The 20,697-nt window shown below is 31.8% G+C and overlaps 3 protein-coding genes across 3 annotated transcripts; all 3 read left to right on the top strand.

Annotated features, from left to right (window-relative positions):
- The first annotated feature begins 2,598 nt into the window (after positions 1–2,598).
- On the top strand, positions 2,599–4,521 carry LOC127092093 (berberine bridge enzyme-like D-2). Its single transcript, XM_051030895.1, has one exon. It carries the CDS (start codon positions 2,761–2,763, stop codon positions 4,414–4,416), a length of 1,656 nt encoding a protein of 551 aa, XP_050886852.1. The 5' UTR covers positions 2,599–2,760; the 3' UTR covers positions 4,417–4,521.
- Positions 4,522–15,514: 10,993 nt separating this feature from the next.
- LOC127093512 (uncharacterized) lies at positions 15,515–17,495 on the top strand. The gene is made up of 3 exons (XM_051032454.1): positions 15,515–15,776; positions 15,874–16,060; positions 17,265–17,495. Exons 1-3 carry the CDS (start codon positions 15,589–15,591, stop codon positions 17,280–17,282), a joined length of 393 nt encoding a protein of 130 aa, XP_050888411.1. The 5' UTR covers positions 15,515–15,588; the 3' UTR covers positions 17,283–17,495.
- A 127-nt stretch (positions 17,496–17,622) lies between these two features.
- LOC127093511 (fructokinase-2) lies at positions 17,623–19,641 on the top strand. Its single transcript, XM_051032453.1, has 5 exons — positions 17,623–17,833; positions 18,164–18,574; positions 18,662–18,796; positions 18,985–19,101; positions 19,360–19,641. The coding sequence occupies exons 1-5, from the start codon at positions 17,651–17,653 to the stop codon at positions 19,492–19,494; spliced, it is 981 nt and encodes a 326-aa protein (XP_050888410.1). The 5' UTR covers positions 17,623–17,650; the 3' UTR covers positions 19,495–19,641.
- Positions 19,642–20,697: the final 1,056 nt, after the last annotated feature.

Below are 20,697 nucleotides of genomic sequence, written 5' to 3'. Positions count from 1 at the left end.
GCTGATAATTTATTTTGCTTATGTAATCTATGGTGGTTGTTCGGATGTTCTAGCATTGTTTTGCACTATACATTGTTCAATTTGAAATCCCCGGTTTTCTCTCTTTATACACTATACTGTTTGCTACCTCTACTTTATTTTATGAATTCCAATTCCTTTTCTTTCTCACTCCCAATATCAGGTCAGAAGTATAAGTTCAGAAAAATTACCAAATTTTGTACGTGTGAATGTGTTTTTTTTTTTTTTTTTTTCAATTTTGCATGTCTGAATGTATACTTTTGAACTCTGTATAATTTTTTCAGAGAAATATTACCGCATACCTCTACAATTTACATATTTACATTGAAACACCCCTATATAAATAGTTTATTTGAATAGTTCCCTTATGATGCAACTCAATGAGCTGCTCATAGACATCCCTCTCATCATGACCTTCGTATCGTTCGAGCAAATCATCCTTCAACTCTTCCCGGGTCAACGATATATAGAGTGATATTCACTATTTTACAAATCAATTTTATAAAAATGAGTTAGATCAAACTGTAACACTACTTTCTTCCCACCATTGTTTAAAATAGCTTCAGCTGAATTTATCTATTTAGATGGAAAAAAATCATTTTGGCATGTTTTATCCATCCGATGTGATTTTTAAAAACCATTCTAACACTAGTTTTTTCTGTCTGAAATTGAGTGTGATTTTTAAATAATCATTTGTGACGACTTCTAGTCCCGCTCATGGATGTTAACAATTAGATTTTAGTTTAGTGTTAAGCAGTAAAGAATTTGGAATCCTAACTCCCCCTTACATGACATGCAAATGAAGATATTTTGGACTTCTTTGATCGAGCTCTATTATAAAACACTTTCTAAAAATACAATAAACTGAAATACTTATTTAAATCAAATGAATTTCAACATCTTACATTCTAGACGCTAACAGTAAATCGTGAATAACTAAAAACACCAATTAAATTCAAACAATATTATATACCAAACAAATTAGTTATTTTTTCACCTGATTGATCAAATGTTCTAGGACAAATCAGGCTTGAACAAATAGCATCAACAAATCTGATCAAAGTAATATCTAATTCGATTGATTCTACACAAATGGAAATGAGTCCTCTTGTAGTGAATCATAGGTCTCATCGCAGTCCGATAAAATTTTCCCATAGCAAAATTGTCCAAAAATCTACATCCTACAATAATTCTTCTATAATTCTGAAACATGCATGGGGAGTGTCTGGATTCTACATCCGGACAATATCATTAACTCAAGAAAGAAAAATATTAATCATGCAATCAAACAAGGATGTACTAACTTGTTTCGAAATAGAAAAACAAAAATTAATTCGAGCAAAATTTAGTCTAAAATGAAACAATGCTTAGTAGTTAGAATTTGGAGATTCAGGGGTTTGAAAAATGAATCACTGAAGTGAGCGAAATAAGCTTTACTTAAAGGGAAATTTTGGATTCTAGAGTTCAGAGGCCTCAAAAACACGCTTCGGATTCTAGATCCGAAGAGTATTTTTGAAAATTATAGAGATTTTTGACTGGTGGTGGAAAGAAAAACACAAATGCTAATGAGAATGAAAGCTTTAAATCTGCTTTAGACGGAAAACCACCATTTATCATCCATCCAGATGTGAGAAAAAACTCTTTTTTTTCTGTTCGAATTCGAGCATGGTTTAAAAAAGTTAATGTCTGTGACTTCTAGTCCCAATCATAAATGTTAAAAATTAGATTTTAATGTAGTGTTAAAGGATTTCGAATCAGAACTTCCCTTGCATGGCAAGAAAGTGAAGATAATTTGGACTTCTTTGATTGCGCTCTTTTATTTTCATACTATATTATAGCACTGTCTAAAAATTGGTTTTAAGTACAAAAAAAATTTGTTGGATAAATTTGATTTTGAAAAATGTCTTGAAAGTGGAGGATAATGGTGGGATGACAGTGTCAAAAATGGCGGCGAAGGGTGATGGCGACGGAGGGTGTCACATCGTGCAAACGTGGCGGCGATGACTTTAAAGATGTAGGATAAAAAATGATGACAACTATCTAAGAGTCAAGTACTAGACTAGTAGTGTTGGTGATGACTATGAAGATTCCTAAATGACAATGATGACAACAATGATTGGTGTTTAATTGAGGCAATGGTGAGGTTCAAGAGGCAACCATGGTGATGGAAGGTACAATGATTGGTGGTTTTGGCAACCAAACAAGGTTCTAAGAGCTTTCAAAAGATAAAAATGAAGGGACTAGAACCAAAAGCAAGTGTATTTAAGAGGTTAGAAACAAATTAATCCTTGTAATAATATTCTCTTATTTTACTTTATTTGATCATTTACAAATGTTTATATAAAATAGCAACAATTAATCTAGATAGATAATCTCATTTATCACTAAAAAACAGAAAACATTTTTAATGGCCTTGGCCTGCACTTCAAATTTTTGTCTAACCTCAATTTTTGCATACATTTCAATTTTTTTAGTAAATGCATGTGTTGTTTACGTTATTGTCTTTCTATTTTTGTCTGTTTTCAATGGAAGATGATTTCCTTGGCAGTGTTCAAATTCACTCTTCCAACCTACCAAACTTCTATATATTAAACTGTGGCCGGCCACAATTATGCATGGTTGTTAAGTTTCTCTTTCCTTTTTGTCTTTAGCATTTGGAGTCACTATGCAATGCTCATGCATTTAAACACTTCATGAACCAATCACAAACCACCTTGCTCTTCACTCTTCACAACCTTAAGCATGTTCAACTTCTTCAAAAGATTGTTATGCCTTATATGTTTTCTCTTGCTATCCTTTCATGTTTCTCAGTGTTTATCTTCTTCTTCTTCTTCACTTTATGACTTTACTTTTTGTTTGGAGAATAACAACATAAAAAATTTCACTGTTTTCCCTTACAATGATCAACCTTCTGCTTATGATTACTACAAAATTCTCAATTTTTCAATTCAAAACCTTCGGTTTACGGAACCTACAACACCTAAGCCAGTAGTAATTGTACTTCCAGAGAGTTTGGAGCAGGTACAGAAAAGCTTAGCATGCTGTAGAGAATTCTCTTTGGGAGTAAGAGTGAGAAGTGGAGGACATAGTTATGAAGGTACTTCTTCTGTTGCCAGTGATGGTACTCCCTTTGTCATCATTGACTTGATGAATTTAAACCATGTTAAGGTGGATATGGAGACAAAAACAGCGTGGGTTGAAGGTGGTGCAACATTGGGAGAAACTTACTATGCTATCTCTCAGGCAAGTGATGTATATGGGTTCTCAGCTGGGTCATGTCCAACTGTAGGAGTTGGCGGACTTATCGGCGGTGGTGGATTCGGTCTGTTGTCTAGAAAATATGGACTTGCAGCCGATAACGTGCTGGATGCGTTACTTGTCGATGCTGAAGGACGGTTATTAGACCGCAAAACCATGGGAGATGATGTGTTTTGGGCTATTAGAGGAGGAGGGGGTGGTGTTTGGGGAATTGTGTATGCATGGAAAATTCAGTTACTGAAAGTGCCACAAATTGTAACTAGTTGTAGTGTACCTAGAACAGGAGCAAAGAGGGATATTGCTAAACTACTGAACAAATGGCAATATGTGGCACCAAATTTGGAAGATGATTTCTACTTGTCATGCTTAGTTGCTGCTGCAGGTTTGCCTGAAGCTAAAAATGTTGGCCTATCAACAACATTTAATGGTTTTTATCTTGGTCCTAAGTCCAATGCTATATCTATACTGAATCAAGATTTTCCTGAATTGAATGTTGTAGACGAAGAATGTAGTGAAATGAGTTGGATTGAGTCAATTGTTTTCTTTTCTGGACTAAAAGATGGAGCTTCTGTTTCTGACTTGGGGAATAGGTACTTGCAAGATAAACAATATTTCAAAGCAAAATCAGATTATGTAAGGAGCAATGTTTCACTTTTCGGTATAGAAACTGCGTTGGGTTTTCTAGAAAAGGAGCCTAAAGGGTCTGTTGTTTTGGACCCTTATGGAGGGATTATGAATAATATAAGCAGTGATTCCATTGCTTTTCCGCACAGAAAAGGAAACATTTTTTCAATTCAGTACTTGATTTATTGGAAAGAAGAAGACAATGACAAAAGTAGTGACTATATTGATTGGATAAGAGGATTCTATTCTTCTATGACTCATTTTGTTTCACAGGATCCAAGGGCTGCATACGTTAATTACATTGATTTTGATCTTGGAGTAATGGGGGTGATTAGTTTGAATGATGTGGTTAACCCAAGGGTTTGGGGTGAAAAGTATTTCTTGAGTAATTATGATAGACTTGTGATAGCCAAGACTTTGATTGATCCTAACAATGTTTTCACCAATGAACAAGGCATTCTTCCTAAGACCTTTGCTAGCTCCAATGCCAAAGTACTTAGTACACAAATGTTCTAGGAAAGTTTATGGAAATAATTTATTGCTTTAATGTGTCACTGTTAATGATCACATGAATTTAATATGAAGTTGTGTTAAATAAAGAATACTCAAGCTACTGCATAATTTCTTCTTTCTATTGTTTTATATATTGGACTTAAAATCAATTCAATAATTAGTCCATGTTAACATTTTCTTTTTGGCAAGTAGTTCATGTTGGCCAACCTAACTAGGTTTTAAGTTATATACTAGTTTGATGCGGACAAGGCAACTTATATTCTAAGTTACTTGCAAATTGATGAAATATATATATATATATATATATATATATATATATATATATATATATATATATATATATATATATATATATAGAAGAGGGAGAGATAGAGATTAGAATATATATACAATTAGAGAGGTATTTATATGGTTAAGAAAGCACTAATTAACTATCTAACCAAATACCGAAAACTCACTTTACTTGTGTTTGTGTTGCAAGTTACACTTAGAGTACTTTCTAATTGTCACTAACAATCATATACAAACACTAAAATAACTCCTAATACCTTTCCTAATTAAGATTTCCCAAGCTCCTAATTCCCATTAACCTTTAGGCCTTAAAATCTTGTATGATTCAAGGGTTTTGTCAAAAAGTATATTAATAAAATTAATCCCTAAGAAAATGATACCTCTTTTTTATGTGATAACTTCTACCATGACTCATATGATGGTTAGAACCTTGAGTTGCACAAGTTGCTCACATTCAACTCTTCAAGTAACATATCCACTACTACAACAAATATCTTTCACAACGGCTGTAATAAAGATTTAAGTACGGATGATGGTCCGTAGTAACGAAGGGTGTGATAGTAAGTGAGCTACTTACCACCACAGACGATTGGTCGTGGTATTAAACTAGATAGTGCGTTACTTTTCACCACAGTTAGAATATCCAACCATAATGAAAAATGGAAAGGTCATTGGTTTGATACCCAACAATGCCATTTTTGGTATTTTTTAAACTGAATAACGCGCTACATATCACCACGGTTGAAAGAACCAACCGTGTTGAAATATTTTATTTTTTTTAAAAAATATCCATTTTTTGAGTTTACAAAAATCTCATTATTATAACATATATTTTTGTTAATAATAACATCAAAAACTACACAACAATACATTTGTGAATCAAAACCGCAATTATTATGAACAAAAAATATGTATTATATCAAAACCAAAATGGCGTCAAAACAAAATACATTTTACACATCATTACATCAAACAAGAAAACAACGAACATACAAAACTATTATGCACTAGATTCATTATTTTGAACGAAGCAAGATGCACAACGTGGCCATATGTCTTTTGATAGAACACAATCAATCTTCAAAATCTCTTCAATGATCGTAATGTATGATCTAGATGTCATTATAGGATTCTTATCTTTAGAACTAGAGAAGTGCATAGATTCAGCCTCAACCATAACCCCACTATTTTGCGTTGTAATACGATCATATTTTCAGAAAGTGATGATTCTTTGTATATCCTTTAAAGATCTTCAAGTATCTCTCTATTGGATACATCCACCTTAAATAAATTGGACCATAAAATTTGATTTTTCTGACTAGATGAATAATTAAGTGAACCATAATGTCAAAAAATGATGGAGGGAAATATGTCTCAAATTCACACAAGATTATTGCAACCTCATTTTCCAATTCATCTAATTTTTTGAAATAAATTATTTTATTACATATAGCATTAAAGAATAAGAACAACCTGGTTATTGTTACCCTTATATTTTTAGTAAGATGCCACAGATAACCACTGGTAGAAGTTGTTGCATTAAAACATGATAATCATTTGTTTTTAAGTCAATTAACTTGAAATATTTCATTGATACAAGTTTCTTAATGTTTGATAAGTACCCTTGGGGAACTTTGATACCATGCAAGCATTCATAAAACTTTTTTCCTCTTTAGATACAATGTGACATGTCGGAGGCAAATGTATTATTTTTCCTAACTTTTATGGAGTCAACTGTTGTCGTACACCCATCACCACTAGTCGGGAAATATTATCATATTTTTTCTTGCCTTGAATGTATAAAATATTTCAATCAAACTATCGCACACAATTTTCTCTACATGCATCAAATCAAGATAATGTATTACATCGATGCTATATCAATATGGAATATCAAAGAACACTGACCTATTTTTTCATATATTTTTCTCAATCTCACTTAGAGCTTCTTAAGGCACCCAATAACTCTTGGCACATTCAGAGAAATGTTCTTGAGACTAGAATCACCGTCGTCGCCCCGTGCAGTCGGTTCGCTCGTTTGAAATAGGAGGAGCAATGCGAAATTCCTCATGAGCAAGGAGAGAAAGAGGTTTATCCAAGAAGTAATTAGGTTTGAAAAACTTCCATCTATCAACATAAACCCTGTAGACTCCATTTTGAACACGACAAAGGGAAACAAACCAATAACCAACAACATCTTTCGAGGCGAGACATACTTCAAAAAGATGAAAGAAGAGATCTCGGGAAGCCGCGCCTATCTTCACTTAGTATTCATACTAGTATTGGATTACGTGGACAAAACCCCAAGCATAAGGATGTATTTGTGAAGGGGAAACATGAAGGTGGTCCATAACCTCTTTCTTGAAAGGAGTTAGCGGAAGATGAACACCCAAATCTTGAAAGATAAAAGCATAAAAAGGGATAGAACACCCTTCAAACTGGTGAAATATCCTTTTTTTTGTCGGGACTAGTAGGATTTCTCAATTGAAAGAAACCCTTATCTCTAAAGGGTCAAATGACATTTCTTTCTCCCGAACAAAATCGAATTGGTGGGATAAATACGCTGGGTCAATCCAAGAATAATCTTCCAATATGATCGCCGCCATCAAACCATTGGATAAAGTAAGGAGAGAAGGTTCACGAAGAAGAGCATAGTGATATGAATGAAGTATATGAGTATATGGTAACAACACAAAAATAAAATGAAAAACAACACTAAAACCGTTATAAAAAGAGGGAAATATGAATCAACGGTATAGATTAAACAAATCGAGAATAACACACCTCCTGTCCCATCAACCCATACGAGAGTGAACGAAACACTCAACTACGCTATGTAGGATAATCGATTCCTAACCCATACGTTTATAGATGATGTGCTTACTATTAAGAAAGACATTAAACCAGTGACAAAAAAAGCATTAAATGCGGTTATTATTTTTGCAAGGTGCTCTAAACATTTCAAGTTCCACCATAACCCGCTTAAACTGCTAAAATACTTTCCGACCCCCAAGAGTCCTAGTAAGTCTTGGGGGAAACTGTTATGGGCTGGGTATATTCCCCCCCCCCCCCCCCCCCCCCCCCCCCCCCCCCCCCCCCCCCCCCCCCCTCACTCCCCCCGATTTGGCCAGCTTTCCACTAGTTCAGCCACCCCGAGACAGAGTATCTTATTCATAAACATACCAGCTAGTCACTCCAATGACTTCTAGAATATTCTTCTGACCATCAGAATATCATGTACTCATCTATAGAAGATCCATGCCCTAAGCACATCCAAAGGTCCTCCGCTTTTCATGCAAAAAGATAGCGAGGTAGTTATTCCTCTCCCCTATATATACGAAATGATGACATTTCAGCTAACAAATTTCAAACACAATTTGAATAGTCTCTCATTATTCACACTGACTTGAGTGTCAGAGTGCTAATCTTGCAAGTACATCCCCCGCTTCGTTGTGCCAAAAGCTCTCCTCTGTTGCAACTTCCCCAACCCTTCCATTTCTAGTTCCTCAACGGAATAGGATCCCCGAACTCTTAAAAATTGACCAAGTTAATCCTTTCCATCCATTTCTCTAAAATGAAGCTAAAATTTTGCACACCGCGTCAGAGTCAGCATCAAGCGATGACTATGCAAATAGTAATTGTTCTTAATATAGCCTCATTTTCAACATTTTCAAAATCGTGAAATTAGGTCATCACCCTTTCTTCTACCAAATTATTCCATGACATAACTTGTGTGTTCATCACCTTCATTTTTTCCCAAATCCAAACTAGTTTTATCGCCATCTTATCCTTATTCCAAACCGCTTGCATATTCGTATTCTCCTATTTAGAAATCCTAGAATAAGAATGTGTTATGTACATTCCTCTCCCATTCCTAAATCGTCTAGTAATGGCAGAGACAACAATAACGAACAATAACGAACAATAACGATCCTAAGGTTTACTTAAGTTCGAAGGATCATTGGAGACCTAATTGTTGGTATGAGGATTTTGCTGTGCTTCGAATGGCTACACAAAAATTTAATTTTGGAATATTTTTTGGGAATGTCCACACTATAGGATAAGTGATTCATAATCATTCAGTAATTTCAAGTTGCGTGTGTTTTGTAAATTGGTTCATTGGGCGATATTTTTTTTCTAGAATTTTTGCAGGAGTCCACTTGAATTGGGTGTGACTATTTTGATTAATTTTTTAATCATGAAGTAAAAAAAGGAGGTTGGAGTTCTTAAGGAAAATCCGATGAAGATCAAAGGAAAAAATTGATTGAGCATGGAGGAAAAAATAAAAACACAAAAACACACAATTGAAACACAACAAAACTATGTTGATTCACAAAACTAAGAGATAGGGGAATTAGATGTGACTCTCAAAACTATTATCAAATGGAAGAAATTTTGGAAAAATTCATGTAATGTAGTTTTTATGGTTTTAATGTACACGTTAATTATGAAAAGTATTGATTTAATGTAATGTTTTTAATGAATTTGTGTATATAGTTTTGTTTCATATTGTGTATCTTTTGTAAGAATTTTAGGATTGAATGAAATTGATTTTAATCAAACGGTATGTTGTTGATGTTATTGATGCAATTGTTTACCAAGTGTTGTAAGAGTTATGAAATTGGATCAAATTGATTTTATCGAAAGTGTGTTATTCTTTATTACCGATACATTGAAGCATCTCATGTTTTAACCGAAATATGATAAAAACCAGAAAGAACATTTTGTTTGAGAAACAAATTAATGCAATTTATACTATATATAGACACTAATTAATACACTTTGTACCTTGGTACATTTTGTTTGAATTGAACTATAAATCCAAATTAATGCAATTTATACTATATATAGACACTAATTAATACACTTTGTACCTTGGTACATTTTGTTTGAATTGAACTATAAATCCACATTAGTGTACTTAATATATTTTTACAATTGGAATATTTTGTACAGTTTATACAACAATTGACATGCGTTTACTAATTGACATCAATATCTACCATGTGTTTAGTGATACACTTTATGTACACTAATTGATATATTTTTTACACTACTCAAAATAAAATTCATCCTTTTGTAACATTCACAGACAACATTCAAAATGATTAAAAAGAAAACATATTTGCAATATTTATTCATCAACATTCAAAATGATTCAAAACAACTTCAAAAACAGAAATGTTAAAGAAATTTTAAAACTACACTTTGCAACATCTAAAACACCATTAAAATGCTAAATTAACCAATCCTTAGTACACATTCAGTTTATCCTAAACAACAAACTAACAAATATCTATTTTTTCTTCTTGTTTAAGTGTTCTTCTTATTTGGAGTATTCTTTTTGGTTGAAGTTTCTTCTTAGTTGGTATTTGATAATTGGATGGTGTTTATTATGATGAATGTGATGCACTAAGTATAGTTATAGATCTTTCATTTGACCTACTTGTTGTTTTTAAATTTAATCTTGTTTTAGGTCCTAGAACTTTATCACTCTGTTGTTGTTCTTCTAACGTTCAATTTTTTCACCTTTGTAATACGAGTATCGGTTTGAGATTGTGCTTAGCAAAGTGTGCCATTTGTAGATTTTATAGCCTAAAATTGGGTTTGCGTATGTTCCTCATTTGTTGGTTGAGTATTTCCCCGTGACTCTTTCTTATCAATTGGCTAAGTTGGTGGTAGAACTTTCCATACTAGCTTGTTATGTTAATTGATTTCCGTACCTACTGCACCTAACTTGTAATGATGTCCTCCTTATGTCATGATTAGATCCATCAATCTCACCTTATTCTAGATTTTTTTTTGTCTTCCTACAATATTCTTGTAGATCGGCGGCTGCACATCATAATAACTTATCTTGACCCATATATTATTACTACTAATAGAAAAAAAGATTGTAGATTGTTTGTTATTGGTCTTTCTTGTAAATCACAGTAATATACTCTTCTACTTTTTAGATCCTGCTCTTCTTGACAACAATGGCATGAAGGCAAGGCAAATCTTTAATATGACTTTTTATGCATGAAATTATGTTTTCAGGGGACAAATGTTGGACACGATGTCTGAGACAATGTGTATCACATGTTAAGCTAGATTGACAGATTATAATAGATACTAAGGAGTTAAATGGATAATTCAATATAGAACACAAGAGAACTATTGACCCAGTTTAGTGCAACATCACCTACATCTAGGAGCTTCAAACCTAAGAAAAGAAATCCACTCTCAATAGTATTACTCTCCCCGTCTCATAAAAAGTGTTCAATTTGAATAATTCACGATTCTTAAGAAAATGATTAGATGAGTTGGTTTTGATGATAAAACTAATATCAATTACTAAAATACTCCTATTAATTGTAGTTAAAAGAGTGGTTGAATAAAGTGAAAGCTAATAAATAGGGGCATGATAGTGAAAAAATAATAATAAATGCTGCATTGATATTGTAAAAGGACAATTATTTTGAGACAGAAAAAAATGCAAATGAGACACTTTTTATGAGACGAAGAGAGTAATAGATTTAGTCTTAGCTGGACAATCTTTGTTCAATGCCTACTTTCTAATACTACCCGTGTCTTTCTATTTAGGCCCCCCATAAATATGAGAATCCTTCTCACTTTCTATAAATCATTAACCTAGTGATCAATGTTTTCAAAAGATTACAGATGTTGAATTACAACTCAACTAAACAATCGACCTCTATGCCTTGAATATTCAAATTAGGCTTCTTTAGAGGTGTATAACAAACAACAATATAAAGACTAAAAGAACAAAAACTCTAGCACACTATACCTTAAATGTTTTATTCGTGTGTCTTCAAAGGTAGGGATAAGTCTCTTTAAATAGAAATATATCTTCTAAGATTTTTCTAATATGCATTAGATTTGAGAACAACCATATTTGATTTTCTTTCAAAACATCCATAAAAATATTTGATTTGATTTGATCTTAATTCAATATTAAATCTTCATTTAAATTGATTTGGATTTAATAAATCTTTTAGAAAATCTTACTAAATAATATTTTGCTAAAAGATAAACACATATATGACAAGTCTCCTTAGAACCAAATCAAAAATGCACTGGAAAATGTACTAACTGAATCTATCTTACAAACTGAGGACAAGTGATGCACACATGCTGGAACATCTTGTCTCATATGCATATTCACCAAAAATACATCTTGCACTATCCATATTGTTTTTTCAAATCTAACCAGCCAAAGTAACAACAATGCATAAGCAGTCACGAGTTTGCAAATTGTCAAAAATATTTAGTAAAATGTCCTCATTACCATAATTAGAATATACCATCCTATTAACAATTAACCTTTCTGTTATGCATATTCAGATTTTTCCCAATATGGTAACTATTGACTTACTTCTAGCATCAATAATGACACTGTTAAAGGCTTTTGACATGTTATTCAACAACATATCACATTTTGAATTGCAATTTACTCTAAAATCTAAGAGGTGTTTTTAACATATGTGTATATGCATCCTCATTGACAATCCTCTTTTCTCTTATCTCCTGTTCCTAAGCTCGTGGATAAGTTGACTTTGATGTCTTCCATATTATTTCCTTTAATTTCTTTCCTAGATACGTATTCTAGAAATTGCCATCCATAGCAGGAAATATACCCCCTTTAGTAAAACATAATCAAATTGTTAAAAATGACTTAAAAATGAAGAAACATAAAAATTATAAATAATTATGTCCTAGTACAAGATGTACCTTTTGTTGATCAAATATAAATTTGTAAGTATATCACTGACTCATACCTCCAAAATCATCAATTAAAAGTTCCATAAACCATATTAAATTCTCCTTTATTTCCCCTTCAATAATTTCTAAAGTTATTGCCAACATTTGATCGTTTGAATCTCTTCCTATAACTGTCATAATTTTCCCTACACAAAGCCCCTTTAAAACATCCATCTAATCCAATCAGGAGCGTGTAATGCTTAAACTCTCTTTACATGCTCCATATATGTACAATATATGAAAATGAGGCATTCTATCAACTTCCATACTTTTAACTAGTTATAGATTAATCTTGACAACTGAAGAAAAATTTCATCTTAGAATTTCATGATAACAACCATAAGTTATTTGATACTGCTATAAGAATGGAGCATCTACCATATCTTTAGCTGCAGACCTTGTCCTAACAATCATTCTTTTGTTTACTCGTGCGTTCCATTTTCTTTGAGTCTTTTCCTTAATGTCCCTAATCTTCATATTAAGATTATCTTTCAAAGAATTATGTAACCTCCTACTTAGTCACTTTGTAGTTAACATCTTCACATTGTAATCTCTACCATAATTGTGAATGTCCACCACCTTCCTCAATTTACAAATCTCCTCATTTAGTTTTTTGGTATGGTAAGATTTCCACTCACAATCATATTTACAAATAACCCTCACTTTTTTTTTGTAATTTTTCTTAAACTTCAAATTTCTTCCGGACTACATTGCATATGTTTTGGTTGCTTCCTTAAAATTATACTTTGTACTAAAATATGTCCCTGATTCTCACTTATAATATGTCATATTCTTTTACAACTTAAAAATGGGGTATTTATTCTTCTTTGATCCAGATTCCTCATTAGCTTCACAACCAATATCCAATTCATCACTTTCGACTTCACTCTTATTTAAACCCTCCATGTAATTTTTTTTACTTGGTCCCTCTATATCCTGAACAAAATTTAACATATTCTCCATATCATCTTCCATAAATTCATAACACAATTCATCTGAGTCTTTAAATGCTACATCAATTAAATTGTCAATGATAAAAACTCACTTCACGCTCTAATTAATTTAATTTTGTCTTCATCTTTTGTTCATTTTCATCATGTGTTTCAACAACTTATTCATTCACTTCAAAAACTTCTTCAACACACGCCTCCTCCTCATTCACTTCAGCTTCTTGGTCATCCATATTAACTATGTTATCTTTCATGAGTACTTCTTCATAAAGTTTGGAAACATGATCCTTTTCATCAAGGTTTACAACATCCACGACTTCTTTGACTATCTCTCCATCAAAGAACTCATGTTGTGATAGTGGATCTTATATAAATACTTCAACACTAGAGCGAACCTTCGATAAATTGATAATGTCTTGGGCATATTTGTCATCATCAAATCTATGCATTCCAAATCAGGATCCTTGTACCATATAGTCTCAACTTTCTTATATACCAGTTATTTAATAATGTCTGACATCTAAAAAATCTCCGTTTATCATCATCATACTTCTACTATGATATTTCCCATTCATGCTTAGACATTTCTTAGTTTACAAACAATTCTTCGTGATGAATAAAAATATGAACAATTTCCTCCATTGGTGCTCTAAAGACAGTCCTAAATCACGTATTGAAACCCTACATTCTATGAATCGTAGAAATCATACATTTAGAAATCCCAAAATAAACTTTAGATTCAGTAATCGTACATTCAAAAATCGTGTAATCAAATACATAATCTTTAGAAATTCCAAACCAAAAACCCTAAATTAGAATTGAGAGAAATATAGGGACTTACCTGTAGTGGAATACATCTTATTCCTCATCATCTTCCTTATATTGATCTTCCTTTCATGTCGTCTTACTCGTCTGAATCAAACGTGCTAGCCTTCGTCACTGAGTTTTTTACAATCGATCATTTTGCTCATCACTGTGTTTCTTAAGGACGAATGTTGTATCCTTAGCCAATGTATGTTTTGTATTATGAGTTGATGATTTGGAATCTATGTGACATCCACCTTGCAATTACAAATAGGAATTTCAGATTTCACATAAGTGTCAATCAAAAAGTTTATTGACTTTGACTAAAAAAGATGAAAATCGGAAACATGATGCATTTGAAATAGTTTAGAGACACAAATGATGATTTTTAAAATTATAAGACCAAAATAAACTCCAAATATATTATACGAGAACAAGGAAAAGTATTATTTTTATCAGGAATGTTATTCCTACACCATTTTTTACATCAAATACATACACCATATACATTGTTCACCGTATTTATACGGTGAACAATATTTTTTTATATAATTTTTTTTTATGAACAATGCGTGAACAATGACTTTAAAGTAGTGAAATAAAGTTGATTAATGAAATATAAAAAGTTGATTAATAAAATGATGAAATTGGTTAATAAACGCCCAAATATTAAAAATAATTTTTAATATTACACAAAAATTAGTTAATAAAGTTATGAAGTTGCTTAATAAACGTCCAGATATCAAAAATAATAATACAATGTAAAAAGTTGATTAATTGTGAAGTTGATTAATCATACAATTTTATATCACTATCATTTAATTTAAAAATAAAAGATATATATATATATATATATATATATATATATATATATATATATATATATATATATATATATATATATTTATTTTATATTAGTTTTTTTAAAATATTATTATAATATTTCACTATTTATCATGAAAAATGAAATACGGTTTAGATGTTAATTTTTAGTGTAAGAATATTTTATCAGGAAATTTATATGTTTGTTTTAACTAATTTAATAGTAATTTATATATTTGTTTTAACTAATTACAATTTCATTTAAAAAACAAACTACGAATAAATGAAGTGACAAGATTGTGAAAAAAAAACCCAAAATATTGTTGCATAATAGAGGGATTATTTTTCAAAAAAAAAAGTTCAAATGAAACTTTATTTACTTCCCCCTCCTAGAACATTCTTTAAAGTGATTGACTTGGTTTGTCTAGATTCTAAAAATGACAAAAGATAAGAAATGTGTGAACGAAAAGCAAACATAAACTCAACATAACATAAGAATTATCATGATTCTAACTCTAAATATCAAAACTTAACAAATTATCCAATGGCATCATCATGTGTAGGAACTTTATCCTCCCCCAACCCCTCTCTATTTTTCTCACAAACCAAACATATGGCATCAACAAGGAGGAGAGTTATAAAAGCATCTGTCACAGAGAAACTTGGCATCAAGATTGAGAAGAACCCTCCTGAGTCCAAGCTCACTCAACTTGGTGTTAGACAATGGCCCAAGTAAAAACCTCATTTCTTCATTATCTTCTTACTCTCTCCCTCATGATTTCTATTATATATTCTAACTAATATGTTTGATGTAAATAAACTTTCATAGATGGGGTTGCCCTCCAAGCAATTTTCCATGGACATATGATGCAACAGAAACATGCTATCTTCTTGAAGGAAAAGTGAAGGTCACTCCTAGTGGAGCTAATGAGGCTGTTGAAATTGCTGCTGGTGACTTGGTTGTGTTTCCTAAAGGAATGAGTTGCACTTGGGATGTTTCTGTTGGTGTTGATAAGTAGGGGTGTGCAAAATAACCAATAACCATGAACCAAATTCCTATCCAAATTAATCCAAACTTTAAAACCAAACCCAAAATTATATTTTGAAATTGGTTATCCATTTATCAAATTAAAAAAAAACCGGTAACCATTATTAAAAACCGGTTCAAGTAAACGGTTACCATTTTTCAATAATCATTTCAAATCAATCCAAAACACAAATTTCAGAATCCCTAATTCTCAAAAATCCAAATTCCCAATTCATCAAAACCGGCATCCTATTGTAAATGGTATTGAAAGTTGTGATGTTTGCTTTCATATTGGTATTCTTTAACAATGTTCAAGTCAAATTCTGTGAGTAGTAAATTTGTAATTTTGTAATTGTGTGTTGTATTATGGAGTTATTTTTATCCATTTTCTTAGCTTTAATTGGTTGTGAATTGTTTCTATTGATTTCTGTTTTTAAAGATTTGTATAGAAAATATAGTATTAGTATACAATTTGTTTTTCAATGTTTTTTTTCCTGTATATTTGGATATTTGCAAAGAAAACAAACTGAAAACAAGTTGGCAATTTCATCCTTAGTTATTTGTGAGTTTGAAAAAAGTCAACAAAAATTTTATCATTTTAATTTCTCCTTACAACTAGTCAGTTATTTTTATGACGTGGCAATTACTTTACTTTTTTATTATTGTAAAATTAAATGTGACATTGTTGATAGTTATCCTCTTAAATAAAATTGAGAAGCTGCAAAAAAAAACTACCGTCAATAAAACTGCATCGTATGATTTTTTAAACCTGATTTATTTTTATAATTTTTTTAAATTGTTTTTTTTATAAAACTGTAAAAAAACTGGTTTGAAAAATACCAATTTAAAACTCTTTTTTTAAAATTGTTTTTTTTTCTATCTTATAGGTAATTACTTAATTTTGATTTTTCAGATTGAAATTTAAAAATAGTGATTGATTTAAAGAGCGATTTGATAAAGTTAAGAAGTTGTTGGAATGAAAATTAAATTAGAGGGAAATTTGGTTTTAAAATTGATCCAAACAAAAAATAATTTTTTTAGTACAAACCGGTTATTAACCAAACCGATCCAAACATAAACCGATTTTAAAAATATAAACCGGTTTTATCAAAGTGGTTTTAAAAACCAAACTGGTCCATATATTTGGTTCAATTTGGTTATGGTTTTGAACCATGCACACCCCTATTGATAAGCATTATAGATTTGAATAATATGAAGATGGAAAATGACTTTGATAATTATTATTGTTACTATTATTGAATAAATAAGCTAGATTTTATTTGTACTAATGTTTTGTAAAATTAAACAAAGTTTAGTTATGTGATTGTAACTCTTTTACGCCTATTTTTAAGGCCATAAAAATTGATTTCCGATATAAATGGAGGCACAGTTGTTAATGGATAAGTTTGTGTGGTGGTTTTATAGCTCCCTTTCAAACGCACTCATTCTCGGATCAGTCACTCTTATAAATTTGAATCCACGTTGAAATTATGAGATATTAAATTAAATTTTTTATATAGAGTGAGATACAAGAAATCAACAGTAACAAGAGGAAAAGAGAGAAAAGAAGAAGAAAAAGATGTCAGACTCAAAGGATTCATTGGTGATATCATTTGGTGAGATGCTTATAGATTTTGTTCCAGACACAGCTGGTGTGTCTTTGGCTGAGTCTCTTGGTTTCCTCAAAGCTCCTGGTGGTGCTCCGGCAAACGTGGCTTGTGCCATAGCTAAACTCGGTGGCAATGCTGCCTTCATTGGCAAGGTTCTTATTTTACTATTATCATCATTGATTATTTTCTTTTTTGCCATCTGCAACTGTGGCTGCAATATTGCTGATGCGGTTATCTCCGCAACAGTATCGGTGAACAATTGCGATGTGAATTAAAATCACGTATGCGACTGTATCAAAAATTGCATTTTTCAACTATGTATTTCAAATATCTCTCCATAAATATTCATCCTACAGTAAACATAATAGCATCTGCAATGACTGCAGTCGCAACACCTGCAATGCATCCGTAACTGCAACCGCAATTTAAAACCATAGATATATACTGAAGTTTTTTATAACAAAAATGATTGCTATGTGCAGGTGGGGGAGGATGAATTTGGAAGGATGCTTGCTAACATATTGAAGAAAAATGGTGTGAATACAGATGGTGTTCTTTTTGACAAAGAGGCTAGAACTGCATTGGCTTTTGTGACATTGAGGAAAGATGGAGAGAGGGAGTTCATGTTTTATAGAAACCCTAGTGCTGACATGTTACTAACAGAATCTGAATTGAAAATGGATTTGATCAAGAAGGCCAAGATATTCCATTATGGATCTATCAGTCTTATCACTGAGCCATGCAGATCTGCTCACGTGGCTGCCATGAAAGCTGCTAGAGAAGCTGGTGCTTTGTTGTCATATGATCCAAATGTCAGGCTACCTCTGTGGCCTTCTGCTGAGGCAGCTAGGACGGGAATCAAAAGTATTTGGCTTGAGGCTGATTTCATTAAGGTACTATTGTTTGGGATTGAACTTATTCTAGAGACAGTTCGAAAAACTAAACAAGTGCTTAGAGAAACTGACCATTTTTCTATATAGGTGAGTGATGATGAAGTTGAATTTCTTACTCAAAAAGATGCTCAGAATGAAGAAGTTATTAGGTCTCTGTGGCATGACAGGTTGAAGCTGCTTCTTATCACCGACGGAGAGAAGGGTTGCAGATATGTCACTAAGGTATCGTCCATCGATCCAATCCATATTTCGATTTATTTGAGTTTGACATAAGAAGTTGTGATTGCGACTTGTCTATAAATTGTTTTCGGCTTACTTTCATGAGTTCTACGTGTTAGCGTATGAAAATAACTTATAACTTGCTATTGTAATACAAACTATTCATGTTTGGAGATATTGTTCGAATGCAGAACTTTAAAGGAAACGTAAGTGGATTCAAGGTGAATGCAGTTGACACAACGGGTGCTGGTGATGCTTTTGTTGGTGCACTTCTCACAGCTGTGGCCAGAGACACTTCCATATTCGATGTATGCTCTCTCTTTCTCTCTCACACTTCCGTTGAGATCCTCTCTCGTGAGTTGTCACTTACAACAAAGGGTGCAACATCTATGAAAAGCGTTCGATGTTGTGTGAAAACTTTCTCTCTAAATCTAACGATTTTCACAAGTGTTGCACCTTTAATGAATCTAAAACACTCGCATACATATTCATTTTTAATTTAGGCTATGTTAATTTTTTTTCTGATTTGCTGATATTGTCTTTGCTTTATTGAATTCATTATGAAGAATGAAGCAAAACTGAGAGAGGCCTTGACATTTTCAAATGCTTGTGGAGCAATGTGTACAACACAGAAGGGAGCTATTCCTGCACTTCCAACTGCTGAAGAGGCTAAGAAATTCATCAGCTCTAAAGCCAATTAAGCTTCCTTTGAAAATTGAGGACAGCCCATAGGAATAGCTATATATATGTTCTCATTTGAGAGTTTTTCCTTTAGTAAGACTTTGAAACAATGACACAGTGTTGTTTCTGTTTATGAATAATAAATAACTTATTTTTGTTTCTTATAACTGTTAGCACTGATAACATAGGAGTAGTATTTTACTATGTTGTGTTGGATAACTTGAATTACAAGTTATTTGTAAATTTAGGAAAAATATAAAAGAATAAAGAGTAATTGAGAGAGATGTATTATTGGAAAGATGTTAAGTTTTTACAAACATGTGTTACATGCTTTATATAGGAATTACTAACTAACTAATTTTTGGTTGGTAATTACATATTTATTTAGTATTAACTAAATGTATAAATGTATAAGTAACATTAACCACATATTGAATAATCAGGAATTGCACATTGAATTATTAGTAATCATATATTGAACTAGCACTAACCACGTGTTGAAAACTAAATTACACATCCAATAACCTTTTTAATTTAGATTTCTTAAGTTGCTCAAACTAAATTACACATCCAATAACCTTTTTAATTTAGATTTCTTAAGTTGCTCAAACTAAATTACACATCAAACTAAATTACACATCAAACTAAATTACACATCCAATAACCTTTTTAATTTAGATTTCTTAAGTTGCTCATTTCTATCACTCATAATAACATAGGTAGAGTAGTATTTTATAGTGTTGCATGTCTTGAACATTGAAAGAGAAGAAAAGATAATAAGGTTTTTATCATGGTTTTAAATTAAATTGCAGAAATTCAGATGCAGCCGCAATATTGTTGATGTGGTAGCTTTCGCATCTGCATCAGACCATAATTGCTTTAAATCGTATATGTGATTGTCATTAGAAATCACATTGGATAATTTGGTCTACATTTTTCAATTTTTTTTTAATCAAAATTCAAAATTTTAAAATCTAAAAATTCAATTTACTTTATTTGTAATGAAAAATCTTAACATCATATATTTTTTAACCATTCAAATATATTCCAATTAAAATTCGCGTCGCAATATGTATCACAACAATCACAATAAAAATAAACACAACATCCACAACTATATTCACAACCACGGTTTAATATGCAACTTAACTTGAATAATGAATATGTAAGATAATGGAAATCGTGTCCTTCTCATTGATCTGAATAGAATATATATATATATA

Source organism: Lathyrus oleraceus, chromosome 6 (assembly GCF_024323335.1).
Source record: "Lathyrus oleraceus cultivar Zhongwan6 chromosome 6, CAAS_Psat_ZW6_1.0, whole genome shotgun sequence".
Taxonomy (NCBI): Eukaryota; Viridiplantae; Streptophyta; class Magnoliopsida; order Fabales; family Fabaceae; genus Lathyrus; species Lathyrus oleraceus.
The sequence above is the reverse complement of the archived record's forward strand: the minus strand, read 5'-3'. Positions and strand labels throughout refer to the sequence as shown.

Coding starts and splice junctions, on each gene's coding strand:
- LOC127092093 (XM_051030895.1), top strand. CDS start 2,761: ATGTTCAACTTCTTCAAAAGATTGTTATGCCTTATATGTTTTCTCTTG.
- LOC127093512 (XM_051032454.1), top strand. CDS start 15,589: ATGGCATCATCATGTGTAGGAACTTTATCCTCCCCCAACCCCTCTCTA. Junction 15,777..15,873: donor GGTGTTAGACAATGGCCCAA/GTAAAAACCTCA, acceptor AAACTTTCATAG/ATGGGGTTGCCCTCCAAGCA.
- LOC127093511 (XM_051032453.1), top strand. CDS start 17,651: ATGTCAGACTCAAAGGATTCATTGGTGATATCATTTGGTGAGATGCTT. Junction 17,834..18,163: donor ATGCTGCCTTCATTGGCAAG/GTTCTTATTTTA, acceptor TGCTATGTGCAG/GTGGGGGAGGATGAATTTGG. Junction 18,797..18,984: donor GTTGCAGATATGTCACTAAG/GTATCGTCCATC, acceptor GTTCGAATGCAG/AACTTTAAAGGAAACGTAAG.